Source organism: Artemia sp. Qi Xiang Cuo, chromosome 5 (assembly GCF_049724085.1).
Source record: "Artemia sp. Qi Xiang Cuo chromosome 5, ASM4972408v1, whole genome shotgun sequence".
Taxonomy (NCBI): Eukaryota; Metazoa; Arthropoda; class Branchiopoda; order Anostraca; family Artemiidae; genus Artemia; species Artemia sp. Qi Xiang Cuo.
Genome location: NC_142798.1, coordinates 69380642 through 69404696, shown reverse-complemented (window position 1 = coordinate 69404696; position 24055 = coordinate 69380642). Strand labels below are relative to the sequence as shown.

Below are 24055 nucleotides of genomic sequence, written 5' to 3'. Positions count from 1 at the left end.
ATAATGAAACTAGTTATTTTGAAGATGTCGAGAGAGGTTCAAATTCTTTTACAGAGCCTGTAGCTGGAAATAGGAATGGCACAGAAGGCGTTGACCCTGGAAAAAAATCAACGAGAAAAAGATTGAGGAATGAAAGCGAATGGATAAAAACTAAGATCAAGACAGCAAATAATGATGGGACTGCCTACGTTAACCCCAAGACTAAGAAAACGCATAGCAGAGTCCGTTCTGTGCAGCCTTCAAAGTGTACTGAAGATTGCTCCTACGAATGTCACAAAATCCCACCCGAAAAAAGACAGAATGCTTTTGATAATTTCTGGAAATTGTCTGCTGAAATGAAGAAAATGTTTTATCTGAAAACCACAAAGTGCCTGCCTAAGAAGAAAAACAAAAAACAAGTGACAAGGAGGAAAAACACCTACCAGTATTTTGTTGTCATCAACGGAAAAGAAAGGCAGGTTTGCAGATCTTTTTATCTGACAAAGTTCGACATAACCGAGAGGAGAGTGCACTACGCTCACGAGCAGAAGAATACCTGCGGAACGCCCACGCCTCCAAGGAAGAAGATCGCCAAAAACAAAACATCAGAGGAAGACATGGACTTCATACGTAACCACATTAACTCCTTTCCAAAGATCGAGTCCCACTATCGAAGGGCTGAGACTTCCAAACAATATTTGGAGTCTAACTTGAACATGGCTCGGATGTATAGCTTATATTGTGAAAAGTGCGAAGATGAGGGCCGCAAGAGTGCCTCAGAAACTGTATACAGGAAAGTGTTCAATACGGAATTTAACTTGTCGTTCCACACACCAAAAAATGACCGGTGTGATTTGTGCGAAGAATTTGATGTTGCACGCAGGAATGGAATTACGGTATCTGACGAAAAACGAGCTATTTTTGAAAATCATAAAAGGTCAAAAGCAGAAACCAAAGTAGAAAGAGATATGGATAGATTGCTTACCAAGCCAGTCCTCTGTTTTGATCTGGAAAATGTATTTGCATTGCCAAGAGGGAACGCATCTTGTTTCTTTTACAAAAGAAAGATCAATACTTATAACTTGACTGCTGTGCTGCATTACAAGGACAGTGCTGAACCAGATCCAAGTAAACAGACGAAAAAGGAGATCTATTGTGCTCTCTGGTCTGAGTTGATTGGAGGGCGGACCGGAAATGACATTGCAAGTGCAGTGGCGGCTATATTGTCAAAAGTCTTTTCAGGGCATCCAAATATCAAAGAGCTTATAACGTGGTCTGACTCCTGTGTCCCGCAAAATAGGAACAGTATCATGAGCTACCAAATTCAGGATACTTTGAAAAAGCTCCCCCATGTTCAGTCCATTACAATGAAGTTTTGCGAGCCAGGACACTCATCGATCCAAGAAGTGGACGCTGTCCATAGTGCCATCGAACATTACTTTGCTAAATTGGAAATTCATTCACCTCTGACCCTCACTCGACTTATGATTAAAGCTAGGAAAAAGGAACCGTACATTGTGATCCAAATGAAAAGATCTGACTTCTTAGATTTTCAGAGCTGCTCCAAAGAATACAAAGGATATTCGAAAGTTCCCTTCACAAAAGTCAAGGAACTGAGATTTGTTTCAACTGAGCACAAAAGAGTGTATTACAAGGAGAATTTTGGCTCTGCCTCACATGAACTGGTGAAGATTGCACCCGAGGCTGCAGTAGTTAAAAAAGGAAGGGGAGTCTCCAAAGTTACTGTGATTGAGGAGTTACTTGAGCCAGGCCCACTCCCTAGGCTCTCTTCCTTGCCTGAGGAAAAGATCAAGGACGTGAAAAGCCTCCTAAAGTTCATGCCGCTGGAGGACCAAGCATACTACAAAGCATTTTTCGATAAAACATAAAAAAGTAGGTCCAGTTTCGTTGGAACGATGTTTCTTTGTACCCGAAGTAGTGCTGAGTTTTTCTTATGCTTTTATATTCGAAATTGATTAAAATTTAAAGCTTGCAAAACTGAGTTCCTAAGAGATAAGACATTTACGCTGCTAGTTTTCAGAGCAAAATTGTCGTAGTGGTTTTCCGTAAAAAGAAATTTCCGCGAGCGTTTTGTCGTATCTGTTTTTCAACAAGCAATATCTCAATATCCAGTTGCTCCAGGTGAACGAAATTTCAACCAGGTTGTAGCCCTTGAGTGCGACTACAGTCGAGATAAAAAAATCCCGGTTTCGTCATTAAATAAAAAAGATATCGCGTTTCAAACTTCAATCGCGTTTTTCTTGAAACTCGTCTCGAGTCAGATACGACAATCATCCTCCCAGCCGACGAACTGACAATCAAATTACAAAACGAATTGAAAATGGAATTAATTCTAATATTTCTACTTCCGTGGTTCGGTCATAGGTGGTGATTCTATATATTGATTTCATTTTCATTTTTATTCTTCTTTGATTTTGGATTTTTCCATTTCTTTTTGGCTTTTCTTAGATCTTTTGTTTAATTCCATTTTATTTACTTCCATTGTAGTATTTTCTTTATTGTTTCTTCTTTTAATATTTATTAAAAAAACGTTACCTTTGCGATGCATAATGAAGAAAGCGCTTCAGGTCTATTTTAGATATACCCCCAATTGGGTTAATATCAGCAGAAGAGCAATCGTATTTCGTCATATATCCTCTAAGAGCTTCATCAACATTAGCAGAGCCAAGAACAAGAAGACCACCGGGTCTATTTCGAACCCATAGAACTAATTGAGCAAACAGGTAGGCAAGAACCATTCTTATACGAGCCTAAAATAAGGACAAGGTAAATAAGTGCATTCTGGATACAGAAACAAGTCCTCTGGACTGTGGCTAAAATGAATTTTACGGCAGTGTTGGTAAAAATACAACACGGTACTTCGGACAACGGTGCGATTTACGAGAAATTAGTCTGAACTGGGCGCTAAATTATTTATTAAATAATTAAGAACTAGTTTATTAATTAAACAGGTGTGTTAAATAAAACCGGACCCCTAAAAGTAGTTGAACAAATAGGTAGGTAAGAACCATTTACAAAAATCCACAATCTGATCATCAAACAGAGATTATTAGAATCCCAGATAAAACGACCTCAGGCTTTAACTCGAAGATCATTCTTCTCTATCCGTCATGTGGGACCAGGGTTTTATTATAGTTTACCAAATGGATTATTAGTTGATGATAATATTTCTAGTTTTAGGAGTAGGTTGAAATTTCTGTGTTTTGGTGAGTATAATATTTCTTAGCGATTTTCTCTTGAGTGGTCTCTCAGATGTATTTTGGTTATTTTTATTGTGGTTGTGTGAGGGTGGTAGTGAGAGAACAGTGATAATTAGTTATATTTTGTTTTTGTTTTTTTTTGGTGGCGGGGGGTTGCACTAAGTTGGAGGAGGTTGTGCCGTGCTTTTTTTTCTTTCTGTCTTTTCTTTTTTTATTTATTGTTTTACGTTGTTGATAGCGATGTATATACCAGGATTATTTTTTTTGAAGGGTGTATAGCCTAAACAAGTTTGCTTCTGGTGGTTGATTTATTTATTTGTTTGATTTAAATAAAAACCCTTATTACTTACTTAAATAATTTTCAACCACCTTTTTATTACTTACTTAAATAAAAACCCTTATCAGTTAAAAAGTTATTGGACGCTTAGAGATCTAAGAAGGTGTATTGAATAAAATCAGACCCCCTAAAAGTAGTTGAACAAATAGGTAGGTAAGAACCATTTACAAAAATCGTCAGTCCGATCATCAAACGGGGATTATTGGACCCTTTAGAGATCCAAGAAGGTGTATGAATAAAATCAAACCCCCTAAAAGTAGTTGAACAAATAGGTAGGTAAGAACCATTTACAAAAATCCTCAGTCCGATCATCAAACAGAGATTATTGGACCCTTTAGTGATCCAAAAAGGTGTTTTGAATAAAATCAGACCCCCTAAAAGTAGTTGAACAAATAGGTAGGTAAGAACCATTTACAAAAATCCTCAGTCCGATCATCAAACAGAGATTATTGGACCCTTTAGTGATCCAAAAAGGTTTAAGAATAAAATCAAACCCCCTAAAAGTAGTTGAACAAATAGGTAGGTAAGAACCATTTACAAAAATCCTCAGTCCGATCACCAAACAGAGATTATTGGACCCTTTAGTGATCCAAAAAGGTACTTTGAATAAAATCAGGCCCCCTAAAAGTAGTTGAACAAATAGGTAGGTAAGAACCATTTACAAAAATTCTCAGTCCGATCATCAAACAGAGATTATTGGACCCTATAGAGATCCAAGAAGATGTTTTGAATAAAATTAGACCCCCTAAAAGTAGTTGAACAAATAGGTAGGTAAGAACCATTTACAAAAATCGTCAGTCCGATCATCAAACGGGAATTATTGGACCCTTTAGAGATCCAAGAAGGTACTTTGAATAAAATCAGGCCCCCTAAAAGTAGTTGAACAAATAGGTAGGTAAGAACCATTTACAAAAATCCTCAGTCCGATCATCAAACAGAGATTATTGGACACTTTAGAGATCCAAGAAGGTGTTTTGAATAAAATCAGACCCCCTAAAAGTAGTTGAACAAATAGGTAGGTAAGAACCATTTACAAAAATCCTCAGTCCGATCATCAAACAGAGATTATTGGACCCTTTAGAGATCCAAGAAGGTGTTTTGAATAAAATTAGACCCCCTAAAAGTAGTTGAACAAATAGGTAGGTAAGAACCATTTACAAAAATCCTCAGTCCGATCATCAAACAGAGATTATTGGACCCTTTAGAGATCCAAGAAGGTGTTTTGAATAAAATTAGACCCCCTAAAAGTAGTTTAACAAATAGGTAGGTAAGAACAATTTACAAAAATCCTCAGTCCGATCATCAAACGGGGATTATTGGACCCTTTAGAGATCCAAGAAGGTGTATGAATAAAATCAAACCCCCTAAAAGTAGTTGAACAAATAGGTAGGTAAGAACCATTTACAAAAATCCTCAGTCCGATCATCAAACAGAGATTATTGGACCCTTTAGTGATCCAAAAAGGTGTTTTGAATAAAATCAGACCCCCTAAAAGTAGTTGAACAAATAGGTAGGTAAGAACCATTTACAAAAATCCTCAGTCCGATCATCAAACAGAGATTATTGGACCCTTTAGTGATCCAAAAAGGTGTAAGAATAAAATCAAACCCCCTAAAAGTAGTTGAACAAATAGGTAGGTAAGAACCATTTACAAAAATCCTCAGTCCGATCACCAAACAGAGATTATTGGACCCTTTAGTGATCCAAAAAGGTACTTTGAATAAAATCAGGCCCCCTAAAAGTAGTTGAACAAATAGGTAGGTAAGAACCATTTACAAAAATTCTCAGTCCGATCATCAAACAGAGATTATTGGACCCTATAGAGATCCAAGAAGATGTTTTGAATAAAATTAGACCCCCTAAAAGTAGTTGAACAAATAGGTAGGTAAGAACCATTTACAAAAATCGTCAGTCCGATCATCAAACGGGAATTATTGGACCCTTTAGAGATCCAAGAAGGTACTTTGAATAAAATCAGGCCCCCTAAAAGTAGTTGAACAAATAGGTAGGTAAGAACCATTTACAAAAATCCTCAGTCCGATCATCAAACAGAGATTATTGGACCCTTTAGAGATCCAAGAAGGTGTTTTGAATAAAATCAGACCCCCTAAAAGTAGTTGAACAAATAGGTAGGTAAGAACCATTTACAAAAATCCTCAGTCCGATCATCAAACAGAGATTATTGGACCCTTTAGAGATCCAAGAAGGTGTTTTGAATAAAATCAGACCCCCTAAAAGTAGTTGAACAAATAGGTCGGTAAGAACCATTTACAAAAATCCTCAGTCCGATCATCAAACAGAGATTATTGGACCCTTTAGAGATCCAAGAAGGTGTTTTGAATAAAATCAGACCCCCTAAAAGTAGTTGAACAAATAGGTAGGTAAGAACCATTTACAAAAAACCTCAGTCCGATCATCAAACAGAGATTATTGGACCCTTTAGAGATCCAAGAAGGTGTTTTGAATAAAATCAGACCCCCTAAAAGTAGTTGAACAAATAGGTAGGTAAGAACCATTTACAAAAATCCTCAGTCCGATCATCAAACAGAGATTATTGGACCCTTTAGAGATCCAAGAAGGTGTTTTGAATAAAATCAGAACCCAAAAGTAGTTGAACAAATAGGTAGGTAAGAACCATTTACAAAAATCGTCAGTCCGATCATCAAACTGAGATTATTGGACCCTTTAGAGATCCAAGAAGGTGTTTTGAATAAAATCAGACCCCCTAAAAGTAGTTGAACAAATAGGTAGGTAAGAACCATTTACAAAAATCCTCAGTCCGATCATCAAACAGAGATTATTGGACCCTTTAGAGATCCAAGAAGGTGTTTTGAATAAAATCAGACCCCCTAAAAGTAGTTGAACAAATAGGTAGGTAAGAACCATTTACAAAAATCCTCAGTCCGATCATCAAACAGAGATTATTGGACCCTTTAGAGATCCAAGAAGGTGTTTTGAATAAAATCAGAACCCAAAAGTAGTTGAACAAATAGGTAGGTAATAACCATTTACAAAAATCATCAGTCCGATCATCAAACAGAGATTATTGGACCCTTTAGAGATCCAAGAAGGTGTTTTGAATAAAATTAGACCCCCTAAAAGTAGTTGAACAAATAGGTAGGTAAGAACCATTTACAAAAATCCTCAGTCCGATCATCAAACAGAGATTATTGGACCCTATAGAGATCCAAGAAGGTGTTTTGAATAAAATCAGACCCCCTAAAAGTAGTTGAACAAATAGGTAGGTAAGAACCATTTACAAAAATCGTCAGTCCGATCATCAAACGGGGATTATTGGACCCTTTAGAGATCCAAGAAGGTGTATGAATAAAATCAAACCCCCAAAAAGTAGTTGAACAAATAGGTAGGTAAGAACCATTTACAAAAATCCTCAGTCCGATCATCAAACAGAGATTATTGGACCCTTTAGTGATCCAAAAAGGTGTTTTGAATAAAATCAGACCCCCTAAAAGTAGTTGAACAAATAGGTAGGTAAGAACCATTTACAAAAATTCTCAGTCCGATCATCAAACGGGAATTATTGGACCCTTTAGAGATCCAAGAAGATGTTTTGAATAAAATTAGACCCCCTAAAAGTAGTTGAACAAATAGGTAGGTAAGAACCATTTACAAAAATCGTCAGTCCGATCATCAAACGGGAATTATTGGACCCTTTAGAGATCCAAGAAGGTGTATGAATAAAATCAAACCCCCTAAAAGTAGTTGAACAAATATGTAGGTAAGAACCATTTACAAAAATCCTCAGTCCGATCATCAAACAGAGATTATTGGACCCTTTAGAGATCCAAGAAGGTGTTTTGAATAAAATAAGACCCCCTAAAAGTAGTTGAACAAATAGGTAGGTAAGAACCATTTACAAAAATCCTCAGTCCGATCATCAAACAGAGATTATTGGACCCTATAGAGATCCAAGAAGGTGTATTGAATAAAATCAGACCCCCTAAAAGTAGTTGAACAAATAGGTAGGTAAGAACCATTTACAAAAATCGTCAGTCCGATCATCAAACAGAGATTATTGGACCCTTTAGTGATCCAAAAAGGTACTTTGAATAAAATCAGGCCCCCTAAAAGTAGTTGAACAAATAGGTAGGTAAGAACCATTTACAAAAATTCTCAGTCCGATCATCAAACGGGAATTATTGGACCCTTTAGATATCCAAGAAGGTGTATGAATAAAATCAAACCCCCTAAAAGTAGTTGAACAAATATGTAGGTAAGAACCATTTACAAAAATCGTCAGTCCGATCATCAAACACAGATTATTGGACCCTTTAGTGATCCAAAAAGGTACTTTGAATAAAATCAGGCCCCCTAAAAGTAGTTGAACAAATAGGTAGGTAAGAACCATTTACAAAAATTCTCAGTCCGATCATCAAACGGGAATTATTGGACCCTTTAGAGATCCAAGAAGGTGTTTTGAATAAAATTAGACCCCCTAAAAGTAGTTGAACAAATAGGTAGGTAAGAACCATTTACAAAAATCGTCAGTCCGATCATCAAACGGGGATTATTGGACCCTTTAGAGATCCAAGAAGGTGTATGAATAAAATCAAACCCCCTAAAAGTATTTGTACAAATACATAAAAGTAGAACCATTTACAAAAATTCTCAGTCCGATCATCAAACAGAGATTATTGGACCCTTTAGAGATCCAAGAAGGTGTTTTGAATAAAATAAAACCCCCTAAAAGTAGTTGAACAAATAGGTAGGTAAGAACCATTTACAAAAATCCTCAGTCCGATCATCAAACAGAGATTATTGGACCCTATAGAGATCCAAGAAGGTGTTTTGAATAAAATTAGACCCCCTAAAAGTAGTTGAACAAATAGGTAGGTAAGAACCATTTACAAAAATCGTCAGTCTGATCATCAAACGGGAATTATTGGACCCTTTAGAGATCCAAGAAGGTGTATGAATAAAATCAAACCCCCTAAAAGTAGTTGAACAAATATGTAGGTAAGAACCATTTACAAAAATCCTCAGTCCGATCATCAAACAGAGATTATTGGACCCTTTAGAGATCCAAGAAGGTGTTTTGAATAAAATTAGACCCCCTAAAAGTAGTTGAACAAATAGGTAGGTAAGAACCATTTACAAAAATCCTCAGTCCGATCATCAAACAGAGATTATTGGACCCTATAGAGATCCAAGAAGGTGTATTGAATAAAATCAGACCCCCTAAAAGTAGTTGAACAAATAGGTAGGTAAGAACCATTTACAAAAATCGTCAGTCCGATCATCAAACACAGATTATTGGACCCTTTAGTGATCCAAAAAGGTACTTTGAATAAAATCAGGCCCCCTAAAAGTAGTTGAACAAATAGGTAGGTAAGAACCATTTACAAAAATTCTCAGTCCGATCATCAAACGGGAATTATTGGACCCTTTAGAGATCCAAGAAGGTGTATGAATAACATCAAACCCCCTAAAAGTAGTTGAACAAATATGTAGGTAAGAACCATTTACAAAAATCGTCAGTCCGATCATCAAACAGAGATTATTGGACCCTTTAGTGATCCAAAAAGGTACTTTGAATAAAATCAGGCCCCCTAAAAGTAGTTGAACAAATAGGTAGGTAAGAAACATTTACAAAAATTCTCAGTCCGATCATCAAACGGGAATTATTGGACCCTTTAGAGATCCAAGAAGGTGTTTTGAATAAAATAAGACCCCCTAAAAGTAGTTTAACAAATAGGTAGGTAAGAACCATTTACAAAAATCGTCAGTCCGATCATCAAACGGGATTATTGGACCCTTTAGAGATCCAAGAAGGTGTATGAATAAAATCAAACCCCCTAAAAGTATTTGTACAAATACATAAAAGTAGAACCATTTACAAAAATTCTCAGTCCGATCATCAAACAGAGATTATTGGACCCTTTAGAGATCCAAGAAGGTGTTTTGAATAAAATAAAACCCCCTAAAAGTAGTTGAACAAATAGGTAGGTAAGAACCATTTACAAAAATACTCAGTCCGATCATCAAACAGAGATTATTGGACCCTATAGAGATCCAAGAAGGTGTTTTGAATAAAATTAGACCCCCTAAAAGTAGTTGAACAAATAGGTAGGTAAGAACCATTTACAAAAATCGTCAGTCCGATCATCAAACGGGAATTATTGGACCCTTTAGAGATCCAAGAAGGTGTATGAATAAAATCAGACCCCCGAAAAGTAGTTGAATAAATAGGTAGGTAAGAACCATTTACAAAAATTCTCAGTCCGATCATAAAACAGAGATTATTGGACCCTTTAGAGATCCAAGAAGGTGTTTTGAATAAAATCAAACCCCCTAAAAGTAGTTGAACAAATAGGTAGGTAAGAACCATTTACAAAAATCCTCAGTCCGATCATCAAACAGAGATTATTGGACCCTATAGAGATCCAAGAAGGTGTTTTGAATAAAATTAGACCCCCTAAAAGTAGTTGAACAAATAGGTAGGTAAGAACCATTTACAAAAATCGTCAGTCCGATCATCAAACGGGAATTATTGGACCCTTTAGAGATCCAAGAAGGTGTATGAATAAAATCAGACCCCCTAAAAGTAGTTTAATAAATAGGTAGGTAAGAACCATTTACAAAAATTCTCAGTCCGATCATCAAACAGAGATTATTGGACCCTATAGAGATCCAAGAAGGTGTTTTAAATAAAATTAGACCCCCTAAAAGTAGTTGAATAAATAGGTAGGTAAGAACCATTTACAAAAATTCTCAGTCCGATCATCAAACAGAGATTATTGGACCCTATAGAGATCCAAGAAGGTGTTTTGAATAAAATTAGACCCCCTAAAAGTAGTTGAATAAATAGGTAGGTAAGAACCATTTACAAAAATTCTCAGTCCGATCATCAAACGGGAATTATTGGACCCTTTAGAGATCCAAGAAGGTGTTTTGAATAAAATTAGACCCCCTAAAAGTAGTTGAACAAATAGGTAGGTAATAACCATTTACAAAAATCGTCAGTCCGATCATCAAACGGGATTATTGGACCCTTTAGAGATCCAAGAAGGTGTATGAATAAAATCAAACCCCCTAAAAGTATTTGTACAAATACATAAAAGTAGAACCATTTACAAAAATTCTCAGTCCGATCATCAAACAGAGATTATTGGACCCTTTAGAGATCCAAGAAGGTGTTTTGAATAAAATCAAACCCCCTAAAAGTAGTTGAACAAATAGGTAGGTAAGAACCATTTACAAAAATCCTCAGTCCGATCATCAAACAGAGATTATTGGACCCTATAGAGATCCAAGAAGGTGTTTTGAATAAAATTAGACCCCCTAAAAGTAGTTGAACAAATAGGAAGGTAAGAACCATTTACAAAAATCGTCAGTCCGATCATCAAACGGGAATTATTGGACCCTTTAGAGATCCAAGAAGGTGTATGAATAAAATCAGACCCCCTAAAAGTAGTTGAATAAATAGGTAGGTAAGAACCATTTACAAAAATTCTCAGTCCGATCATAAAACAGAGATTATTGGACCCTTTAGAGATCCAAGAAGGTGTTTTGAATAAAATCAAACCCCCTAAAAGTAGTTGAACAAATAGGTAGGTAAGAACCATTTACAAAAATTCTCAGTCCGATCATCAAACAGAGATTATTGGACCCTATAGAGATCCAAGAAGGTGTTTTGAATAAAATTAGACCCCCTAAAAGTAGTTGAACAAATAGGTAGGTAAGAACCATTTACAAAAATCGTCAGTCCGATCATCAAACGGGAATTATTGGACCCTTTAGAGATCCAAGAAGGTGTATGAATAAAATCAGACCCCCTAAAAGTAGTTGAACAAATAGGTAGGTAAGAACCATTTACAAAAATTCTCAGTCCGATCATCAAACAGAGATTATTGGACCCTATAGAGATCCAAGAAGGTGTTTTAAATAAAATTAGACCCCCTAAAAGTAGTTGAATAAATAGGTAGGTAAGAACCATTTACAAAAATTCTCAGTCCGATCATCAAACAGAGATTATTGGACCCTATAGAGATCCAAGAAGGTGTTTTAAATAAAATTAGACCCCCTTAAAAGTAGTTGAATAAATAGGTAGGTAAGAACCATTTACAAAAATTCTCAGTCCGATCATCAAACAGAGATTATTGGACCCTTTAGAGATCCAAGAAGGTGTTTTGAATAAAATTAGACCCCCTAAAAGTAGTTGAATAAATAGGTAGGTAAGAACCATTTACAAAAATTCTCAGTCCGATCATCAAACAGAGATTATTGGACCCTTTAGAGATCCAAGAAGGTGTTTTGAATAAAATCAGACCCCCTAAAAGTAGTTGAATAAATAGGTAGGTAAGAACCATTTACAAAAATCCTCAGTCCGATCATCAAACAGAGCTATTGGACCTTTCAATTATTAGTTTTACATACCGCTTAGCATTCCCTGAAGTTTCACCTTAAAACCGTTAGCCTTTTTGGACACAAAGAGAAGCAAACATTCCTCTATCTTCGTGACAAAAAATAAAATCGCAAACAAAGAACGAGGACAATAAACAGCCAGTGAAAAATTATGCAAATATTTCGGTCAAGACCTCCGCTTGACCGTCCTCAGTGCAGAACAAAACTGATAAGAAATTAAAAAAAAAAGAAAACCTTAAAACAAAACGCAAAAGTAAAATAGGATGATCCTTTCACAGTAACGGTGAAAGGGTTACTGAATAAAAAACACAATTCTAAATGGCATTTCACAATTTCATCTTACGTAAAGCAATCTTAAAGGCTAATCGCTTCCAGGTAGATTATTTTCAGAGATTCTGTTCGATTGCACAACATAATTTTGTGGATGTATGTAAAAATTACCAGAATTAATAATTTCATCATAAATGAGACTTAAAAAGTCTCTCAAGTGTCTCTATTGAGAGCTACCTTTCGGTGAATGTGCTTTTTTATCTCAACTGCCTCCCTGAAAACTTGCATGAGACCTTTAACGGGGGCAATAATGGAGGTGTGGTCAAATAAAATGAAATGGTTCGGATTGTCGTACACATTTTGATCCAAGGCGGAATCAAAACCTCAGACCTTTGGCATAGCCCCATGGCCTTGTCGAATGAGGACCTATGTTCCGATAACCTCCCCCCCCCCTAATTGCTGTTGGGGTCTCCCAACACAAAAACAGCCACAAGAACAGGGAATTCTATAAACATCACTACCCAGTCAGACGGTCAAGCAGAGGTCTTGACCGAAATATTTGCATAATTTTTCAACTTTTTCACTGGCTGTTTATTGTCCTCGTTCTTTCTTCGCGATTTTATGTTTTATCATGATTAGCCAGTGTGGTCTCAGAAATTATTTATGATAAATAATGCGTGCAAACAATGGGCGAATTGCGTAATTTACAATCTTTACCCAGGGCTGTAGGGCGCATGGCATACCCGGAAGCATAGCTATTAGACCTTTTTTCTAGTTTGAACAACATGGCTGTTTCAAGCTTTGATCACTGTTGAGGAGAAGGGGTACCTAAAAAAGGCAAAAGGAGGGGCTGGCTACCCTCCAGCCATTCTTAACACCCTCCAGCACATCTTGAAAGTTTAAACTTAATACCCTCAGCCGTTTCTCCGATATTCCTGTTACCCCCTTTTGATAGCTATCCTGCATATAGCGTGTTTTGATTTTGTTCGACAACCCCCTCAACATATTCTGAAATTTTTACCTTAATACCCTAAGTCTTTTCGGATTTATTTTATATCGCTTGCTTATTGCATTGATTCACTTTTTTTTTCTTTTTTTTTTTAGCAAGTTTAACTAGTTTAGTTTTAATTCGAGTTGGTAAAGTTTAACCAAGATAAACTAGCTTTGATAAAATCCTATTGTTAGGGTTATTGCCTCACTCACTGGTCATGTCAAATGAGTAGACAGTAACAAAGCTTGATTCAACTACAATAATTAGCATTAAGGATGAGAGGATAAATAAGGTTTATTTTTTCAGTTTATTTAATAAAAAAAACATCAACTTAGTTCCGTAATTCGACAGCCTGTTCGAATCTTTTTTATCTATCTTTTATCTGATTATTTTTGGATCATATGATTATTTTTATTTAATCCTTATAATATTTATTTGATTCCTTTAATCTAATATTAAAAGTTGACAATGTTAAATTTAGTTTTTTAGCTCCAAAGTAAGACCTACAAAGTGACCTCTTGGTTCAAAATTTGTTTTCGCGGGTAGACACCAAACAATTCACCAAACAGACACCAAACAATTATTCACGACATCAACAAGGTGAATAGCAACAGGACTAGCAGAGTGACCTTTCCGAAAAGTAGGCCATCCTTCGTAAGATGATAATAATATACCGAAAACCTGCCTTATATTTAAACAGTGGGCAACTTACAAACCTCACTCCAGGGGCTGTGGGAGATTATGCGATCCCCGGAATCATAGTAATTTGACCTCCATTCTATTTCGAACGAATTGGGTATTTCATAACTTGGATTAGATGTCTTTAGGGTAGGGCAGCTAAACAGGGCATGTGGGGGGGGGGGGGGATGGAAACATTATAAATTCAGTTTGGCTTTCATTTTATATTTTACTGACTTGCTTTATTCAGACTTTCGAATCAAGGCTGATTCCTTTGGTCAGCTCCCTTTGGCCGGTTCGTTGAGATACATATTATTAACAATACATGTAATTAAAATACATTTGGTGTACAAACATAACAAACATAAATTAGCAATATATGTAAACATGTCTGTAATAAAATATAATTAACAGTTTATAAAATAAAAATCAACAATATACTATTGTTAATTTTATGCATTTCTGAAATAAAATCAGTTTGGCTTTCATTTTATATTTTACTGACTTGCTTTATTCAGACTTTCGAATCAAGGCTGATTCCTTTGGTCAGCTCCCTTTGGCCGGTTCGTTGAGATACATATTATTAACAATACATGTAATTAAAATACATTTGGTGTACAAATATAACAAACATAAATTAGCAATATATGTAAACATGTCTGTAATAAAATATAATTAACAATTTATAAAATAAAAATCAACAATATACTATTGTTAATTTTATGCATTTCTGAAATAAAATCAGTTTGGCTTTCATTTTATATTTTACTGACTTGCTTTATTCAGACTTTCGAATCAAGGCTGATTCCTTTGGTCAGCTCCCTTTGGCCGGTTCGTTGAGATACATATTATTAACAATACATGTAATTAAAATACATTTGGTGTACAAATATAACAAACATAAATTAGCAATATATGTAAACATGTCTGTAATAAAATATAATTAACAGTTTATAAAATAAAAATCAACAATATACTATTGTTAATTTTATGCATTTCTGAAATAAAATCAGTTTGGCTTTCATTTTATATTTTACTGACTTGCTTTATTCAGACTTTCGAATCAAGGCTGATTGCTAGATTTACTATTGTTAAATTTATTTATTTATGAAAAATTCATGAATCCAGTTTAGTTTTCATTTAGATCGGCTTCATTTGACCAGTTTATTCAAGTACATAAAATCAACAATACGTATAGCGTAACTAAAATACAATTGGTGCACCAATGTAATTGACATAAATCAGCATTATATATAAGCACATTTAAAATCAACAATTTAAAAAATTAGATTAACAATATGCTATCGTTAATTTCATATATTTCTGAAAAATTAACATATTCAGTTCAGTTTTCATTTTATAATGTATCCTACTGGAGTATTATTCAAAGTTTTTAAATTAGAACTAGTTGATAGATACATTACCGTTTATTTTATGCATCACTACAAAATTCATAAATTCAGTTTAGTTTTCAGTTTTTAAAAATTGATAAATTCAGTTTAGTTTTCAGTTTACATTTTATACTGTCGCCTACTTGAGTTTATTCGAAGTATTTGAATCAAAACTAGTTGATGAATATATTACTCTTTGTTTTATGCATCGCTGAAAAGTTCATACATTCAGTTTTAGTTCTCATTTTATGCTGTAGCCTACTTGAGTATTATTTGAAATTTTTTAGTCAAACCTACTTGATTAATATACTACTATTTATTTTATGCATTGTTAAAAATTTATAAATTCAGCTTGGTTTTCTTTATGTTTTCATTCGGTTTTCACATTGGTTTTTCCTTGGTAGATATCCTATTATTAATTTTATACATTTCTGACAAACTTACGTACCTGAATATTTTGCAAAGCCAAATTTTCTCTCGGTCCTCCACCCTTGCTTTGAAACTGAGGGGTTCGTCCAGTGGCTAAACAGAAGATAGATAACACTGCCGAAACTGCCGTATCTATACTTATGTTCAAGTGGTAGCTGAAATTTAGACATTTAATAAAAGATTTTTCCAACTGCGCCTCTAACAAATTCAGCCCTCTCTATAGAAAATCACAGACATATAAAAAATATAAAATCTGGGGAAAATATTGTACTTTTCTGACAAAACAGCTGTTTTGAAAACCTGTTTTTAGAATCCGAATAAGATATACTTCAAACAAAAAACAAAATCATTTAATAAGTAAAATCAGAAATTCCCACAAAGGTTCCATGACATGTAAAGGAGGGGGATTATGTAACAAACTTGTAAACATTAAACTATATGAGAAATAAACTATAAAATGTTTAATTACACACAATTCAAAGCATTTACTTATAAAAAAAAGAATAGAAAAAAACAGGGGGAGAGAGTTCATTAAAATGTAAGAAACCTACAACTCTAATCAGGCAATGCGGGACTCTAAAGACCCAGCAAACAAATGGCGCGTCGTACGACGTTGCGATCTTAAAAGAAAGTAATTCAAGGAAGATTTCTTCCTGTGGAAAACTCCCCCTGCGCAGAAAATTGCCCTGTCCCTTCCCTACAGAAAATTCCCCCTGCGTTTTAATAGCAAATGTATTTTTAAATTTAAATGAATTTGAAAAAAAAACAGAAAATTCCCCCATGGACCATTCTCCTACCGGAGAATCCCCCTCCATAGGAAAATTCTGTCCCAAAAAAATCCAACCCACGGAAAAATTCCTTTCATTGGGGAATCGAGTCCATAAATCGGAAAACACGATACTGCATTGAATCAATAAACGCAAACGTCGATTTTTTTCAAACGTAATGCGTTTGCAGAATAGAGTTAATCTCAGAGTGTATAAAATTGTACTTTATCGTACTTTTATATACGTTTCTAATTAATTTGTTTTGATTACATAGGCAAAGAACTGGAAAAAGATATACCAGTTGAATTCAACTTAATACGAAAAATCTCTCCCCCCCCCCTGCAGGGGAAATTCCTTGAAAATTCTCACCAGAAAAATTTACCCCACGTGTAAAGTAGCGATAGTATTTGAAAGATTAGTTTGAATACCAAATTAACGAAACTGTTGAATAACAAATTCAGAGAATTTATCTCAAAAGAATCTTTATTTTTCGAAACGTGTTAAATGACAGAGTTCATAATTAATTAGGCCATTAATTGAATATACAGAAAATGTAAAAAATGTGATCAGAAGGGACTGTCAATCATTTGTATTGCAGGGTCTCTACTTTCAGTCAGCGCTGAAGGTATTATTTTTGTTGATTTCTAAGTGGTGGTAGTTCTTCATGGAATAAAGTTTAATTTGTGGTAGTGGGGTAGAGCGGTAGATATCAAAGAAGGGCTGTATTACACTAGCGACTCGATGAGTACTGAAAATCTGTTTCTCGTTGGAAAGTGGAAAGTAATATTTTGGTGTGCCGGCGGAAAGATTGTTCGATTTTGAAAACGGGTCCATGTGGTCTTACTTGCCATCTTATTTGGGGTGCTGGTAGTTAGGATCTACAGAAGGTGGAGGAGGGCTATTAGATATTTGCTGTTATTCTTGCTCGGAGATGTGAGCTTCGACTGCATTCGGGGGGGGGGGGGGGGGGGGTAACCCTTAGTAAGCGACTTGCTGTTCTGATATCTTGTTTTTTATACAATTTTTTCACTGCTTTAGGTTTAATTTCCTTTTACCATGCGGACGATGTTTAGCCAGCAGGCACACTTTTGGACATTCATTCTCGCAGTAAAGACCACAGGAGAACATTCGGCAAGGTTATTTGCATACCAATATACACTGATCATTGCCGCATTTTCCCCTATAGAAAGATACACAGATGTGTAGGACGGAACAATCCATAATGTTTTGGCAAATTCTCTGAACATGGAAATGGGGGACTAGGGACTCTTTGATTTGTTCTGTCTTTGTTGTCGTATGATGTAGTGGTCTGGATCAACTCGGCCAAAGTTCAGGCACCTATGAACCCTTTAAGAAGGGTACAAAGGCTTGCCCGCCTAATGATCGAATCAGTGTACTATGGAACTGCTACGGCATCCATGGAACTATGTGTAGGACTTCAACCTATAAATAATTTATAGATTAAGAATTAATAAAAAGTGCTTTTGGCCTGAAAATTGTTGCTCAATGGACTCAAACAACTGTTACGGAGGGAGAAAACGAAAAGCCAAGTGGGCACAGCCTGCAATTCACTACTTAAGTCTAGGGAGTTAAAGATGCCCAAGCAATAATGCCATCCCAGTAAAACCAACGAGGCAATTTTTAATTATTGTAAAGACAATGAATACAATAGAACAAGAAATCGCACTACACCGTTAAAATAACTAAATAATTTGTTATGCAGATGGTTCTCAAACCCATGAAAGATCCATGAAAGATGCGGGCGTTGAAGAAATTACAAGTTGTCAGTTGGGGGACTTTGCAAAGGTCTTCCAGAATGAAATATTTGGGATAGAAAACGCAACTATAAGACTGGATCAATTAAAAAGTACAGACAGGAACATGACACCTGTTAACCAAGCACAGCTCTTAGTCTTTAAGAGCAGAAAAAAAATGAATTGGAGTGCTATAAAGCCTTAAACAGACTAACACCCAACGGTAACAGCATTAACCTGATGTGGGCCCCGTTTTGAGATCACAGGTTCTGAGTTGACAAATGAAGCAGCTAAGGCAGGCGCATCAATGACTAGTTACGGACCGGAACCCTTCATTTCCATCTATCAAAGCTGCTGGAAAGCTGCTATAAGGAGATGGGCTCTTGAGAGCACGGAACAGAATAATCGGATATAAGAAACAAAGGAAGTAATTTTCAAAGTTTCGGAAGTAAATTCAATGTTTGGTCATCTTACGCTAACCAAACATCTTTTTCCGTTGAAAAGCCCGAAATAAGAATGGTTATTGAAGCCATTAAAAGAATTGGGAATTTACAGCCTTTTTATTAAGATTGAAAAAAAAAAAGGTTCCTCAATTTGCAAAAAAAAATGTCAAGAGAGCCGAGGAAACAGGAAGGCATCTAATAGAAGAATGCACAATCAGGTTCAGAAACCGGCTGGAGATATTTCATAGATTGGGTATTAATTTGGAAGATGTAGTTGCTGAGGGCAAGGTCCGACAGCTGACAAGGTATATGATAAGAATAGGCAAATTTTACCTTAGTCCCTAAATTGTTGATTGGTCACTTCCTTTTCTGGGGGGAGATGGATTGAAGTAATAAACCCTTGTGGCCTAAGCTTTGGCTCAGTTGGCGAATCCACCCATACTAATAATAAAACAATAATAATAAAATGTATGGCACGAAACAGCTTAAATGGTGTAGATGTTATGTGTAGTTTCCTCTGGAAACAAACAGATTGTTAATATTTGAATTTTACGAACAAAAAGCGTTGCCAAATTTAGCTAATTAATTTGGCTTGTTTGTTTTCACTGCCCAACACAGCAACACTGACAAAAGCGTGATAACGTTAATACGAAATTATGAAAACTTTAGAATTTCGGAATAACCAAAAATAAAATTGCAGTTTACAGGCATGAATATACCTAAGATGGGTTCAGGGTGCAATAAATCTTTTTAAACTGATGTCCTTGGTACATAAAAATAAAAAATATCACTTTTCAGAGAAATCTAACAAAATGATCCTACTAAACACTATTGCTTAATCCACAGGTGGATTACCCCTTTGTCTCGAGATCATACTCAAAGATCCAGGACTCGTCACCTGTGATTATATAATTCAAAATTGGGAGTCACTTTCAAAAATGATCAAATTTTCTTGTCACACTTCCACTTGCCGCAATTTCTGGTCGTCAGTAAGAAATTTTGGGACCATATTCGCGCACACCTTGCGCATGTTCTAATGAACGACAGATTTGGTAAATTTAACATTTGGGCAATTAAACGAATACTTATTCGACGGTCCGAGTTAAAAAAAACTTTGCGCACACGAGTCACACTGTCAGTGTTGGTCAAAGGTCTTCCAGCACGATCTTCATCGGCGACCTCTTCCCGGCCCTCTAAAAAGGCCGGTGCAACCGAAACACACCACTTCTTGCTAAAGCAACATTTGGGAAAGCCTGCTTGATCATATCAAACGTCTCTGTCGCAGATTTACCAAGTTTCACATAGAATTTAATCGCGGACCTCTGCTCTAACGAACGCTGCATTTTCGACTTGCACCACTCACAGAAACACGTCACGCAAAAATGCCTGTCCTGACTCTCCAGGAGCTCGGAGAAAACTGACCAGCCGTTCGTTAGTTAGCTAGGAACGCCCTCTACCAAATCCAGTCGGCGCGTGCACACTCCGAAGTACAGTCGCGGCGGAAGAAAATCAGTCCTATTACTTTCCGGACAAACCCACTTTTGTCATATAGGATGAACAACCCCTACTTTTAAAATCATACACAATAAATGAAAATAAGTATTCAAATATTACTTAAGAACGTTTAGGGATATTTAAAAAGTCCATCAAGTTATTTTTCCCATTAGATGGACAGCTCCTGCCTCAAAAAGCACAAACAATGAATGCATAGCTATATTTCAATAGGTGGCCGGCGTTTATCCCCCGGAAAATACCCTCCCACAGAAAATACTCCCCCGCGAGAAACCTTCCCCTCCCCGGTAAATACCCTCCGTGGAAAATAAGGCTTTCCAAATTTGAGAATTTTTTTTAGTTTTATTTTTTTACCTTCCGTAGGGGAAAGGAGTTTTGTTACTTGTGTATTATGGGCCACTCCATCAAGTTTACGTTGTGTAAACTCGAGAACAAACCGGCTTCTTCGTTAGTTTTTTTTTTCAGCTTAGCGCGAGACAAGACAAAGACAAGTGACAGAATATATGGGAAACATATAATTTGGGCTATATATTTGCACATAAGGAGGGGGGGGGTACTAACTAATTTTGTTAACTAACTATAGAAAAAAGTATAAAGTAAATGTAATGTTTTATTTAAGTGTTTTTTCCAAGTGTTAAGATTTTTTTTTTTTTAATGCCTCTTTTTCCAAGTATTAAGTACTATTATTAGGTTAAAGTAGTATTTCACTTAAGTGTTTTATGATGATTGCTCATCAAAGTTTATGTTATTTGTGCCATTCATTTATGTTATTTTACTGTGTTCATGGACGTATATTTGGCTTTAAAATGGTCTAGATGCCATCTATGTTATATACAGAGTTATTGTAGCTGAGTTTGCATCTTTGCCCTTAATGGGATAAAGCTTCTGCATTGCTTTAAGGTTATTTCCATACTGATTTCTACACTCTAATTCTAGATTTTTAGTTGAGTAGTATTTGAGGGACCTTCTATAATTCTTAGTATAGGTATTTCTCTCTGGGTATTCTCAACAGCACCATCTTCTTTTTTCTTATATAGACTGGCACGCCATCTATTCTGCTATTTTCGTATAGCGCCATCTCTGTTGCCATCACTGTTTCTTCTGAATAAGTGAAGTTACACAGTTGCCAAATATTGCATAGCTGCCAAATTTAGACAGTATATTTTGCCATTTTCGGCGATAAAATTCGGGCTGCATTTTTCGGAGATAGCCTGTGCAGAAGTGAGCGACAACGAACATTCAAGAGGCCGTACAGTACTAGCGGGAATTTTTATCCTTAAACTGCTGGGATAAGGTGATTCGTGTGTTGCACTTCCCACGGGTATTATCTACCGCTAAATATTTAAAGATTGTAACGCCGGTGTTGCCAAATTGAACTGAAGATTTTGCTGACAAAATCTTTGCCAAAATAAATAACAGAGATATGGGAGAACTCTGCCCACGGTGCAAGAAAAATATAACAAGAGCTCAAGGAGGAATTCAGTGCAGAGACTGCTTAAAATGGCTCCACTTTGGTTGCGCAGGTCTTGCGTATAATAAGGAAGCTGCTGACAAACTCCGAGGACAATGGCAATGCTATAGTTGCAAATCTTCTAGCAACGACCAATATAAAGCAACTCCTCCACCAAAAGCACAAAATACTAGAGGGACTCCGAGAGAAGAATCCACCAAAAGTCAAGGTCCCTCGGTAAGCCAGCCTACGGAGCCCAAAGAGATTCCTTTGGTCACTAGTTTCCCAGATAACAACACAGAATGCAGCTACTGTCACAAAGATGTCGACACTACCACCTCTTTCCTCTGTTTTTTCTGCAACGAGTGGGAACATGCTGCTTGCCGAGGTATAAATGCAGATCTCGTGCTGGTCATGAAGAGAGAAGACAGCGAGTGTCTCCTGTTTAAATACGAATGCCTCTCCTGCTCCAAACGAAAAGTAGCACTTCTACAGCTTCAAGTGCGAGAGCTAACAGAAGCTCAACCTCACAGACCTTATGAGGCAACACCTTCGAATTATAGTGAAAAACCCTCACCTCATGACATCCAGCCGACAATAAATGCAATTATTCAGGTAGAAGTAGAAAAGGAATTAAGAGAACAGAAAAAGATGAATTTTGTAGTCATGGGGCTGCCTGAATCTACTGCTGTCAATGACATTACACAGGTTGTCAAATTGACTCAAGAAAACGAGCTCGGTGCAAATATCACTGAAGGGGAGATACTAGAAACTGCCCGGATTGGAAGACGAAAAGAAGATGGTAGTCCACGCACTTTGTTAGTTAAGCTAAAAAAATCACAAGAGCTTGAGATGAAAAGGCAAACAATCCTTAGGACAGCTCCAAATCTAAGAAACTCATCAAATGAAGAAACTCGTACCAAAGTATATATAAACCCAGATCTCACGCCCATGCAGAGACAAATGCTCGCCATGAAGAGACAACAGAAGAGGAATGCCCGCACCCAATGCGATCGTCAAATGAAGATGCAGAGCCATTGGAAGCGAGGTAAAGACTCCAACGAAGAGCAACGACAAATATGAAGTAGAATAACCAAAGCCAAACAAATGCCACCATCCTTCAAGCTTAACAAAAAAGCTAATAAAGTAAAAACACTAAAGATATTATATTTAAATGCTGATTCACTACCAAACAAATTATCAGAATTAAAAGTAGAAATGGCAGCAAAGAACCCAGACATAGTAGCAGTGGTCGAAGCTAAGCCTAAACACTGTCGATATCTCCCAACTTTATCGGAGTTGGCCATCAACTGCTAAAAAAGCTACACCTTGAACATAGATCAAGAAGAAGGTCGGGGAATTATTTGCTAAGTCTTATACAATTCATCAATCCAGAAAGTGTCATCAAAAACAAATGGACAGGAAATCATTTGGCTTCAGATATCAAAAACAACCCACGCAACTATAAATTTGGTTTTAATATATATAAGTCCAAATAGCACAGCCGTGAATGACAAAGTACTCTATAAAGATATTCACGCTATATGTCAAAGATTAACAGAACCAACTCTCATAATTGGAGATTTCAATTACCCTAAAATAGATTGGGACCTGCCACACGTCCTAGAGCATAGCGGGTCACCCTCACAGAGGGAATTTCTGAAGACAGTGAACGATAATTACCTAGAACAGCTTATTAAAAAACAAACAAGAATCCGAGGAAGCGACAAGCCAACACTACTGGACCTAGTCCTATGCAGTAATACGGAACTAATAAAAGAACTTACTATAGGTCCTCCTGTTGGAAAATCGGACCAGGCTACAATTTACTTAGAGGTGATTATAAGTTGCGAAACTATGAGAAAAAAAGAGAGGTGGATGTATTCAAAAGGTGATTACAATACCATGCGAACGGAGCTAGAAGTTTTCAACTGGACTGAAATACTAAATAACACATATCTATTAGATGGCATTTACATAAAGTTTGTATCCTTAATCATAGACCACAAAAAGAAGTATTTACAAATTTTAAAATTATTAAAACGACCGCCTCTAAAACGAGAGATCCTTGACCTAATAAAAATCAAGCGGCAAGCCTGGGAGACGCTCAAGCAGACTGATACCAAAAGTAATCGTAGAAATTATCGCAGAATCTCCAACAAAGTCAGGAAAGCCACTAGACAAGAAGCAAGCGAAAAGGAGAGGAAAGCAGCCGAAAACTCAAAGATCAACCCCAAGGCGTTTTGGAACTTCGTGAACTCAAAAAGAAAAGAACAGCCGGTTATTCCCGATCTTAGAAACTCAGCAACAAATTTAACAATCAGTGACCCAATAGCTAAAGCCAACCTACTAAATCAGCAGTTTTCCACTGTTTTCACAACAGAGAGGGACAAAGATGAAAGTCAAGTGGAATGTCAGCCACTAGACGCAGTCAAATTTGAAGAAATA

At 36.3% G+C, this 24055-nt stretch overlaps 1 protein-coding gene across 3 annotated transcripts in view; it reads right to left on the bottom strand.

Annotated features, from left to right (window-relative positions):
* The window catches only part of Nadsyn (NAD synthetase), a 149984-nt gene that overhangs the window by 51256 nt on the left and 74673 nt on the right, over window positions 1-24055 (bottom strand). For all 3 annotated transcript variants that reach the window (XM_089089881.1, XM_089089883.1, XM_089089882.1), the window contains exons 10-11: window positions 15701-15836; window positions 2536-2750 (exon numbers count right to left, since the gene is read on the bottom strand). In XM_089089881.1, coding sequence (XP_088946007.1) covers window positions 2536-2750; window positions 15701-15836 — 351 coding nt within the window. The remainder of the gene's footprint in view (window positions 1-2535; window positions 2751-15700; window positions 15837-24055) is intronic.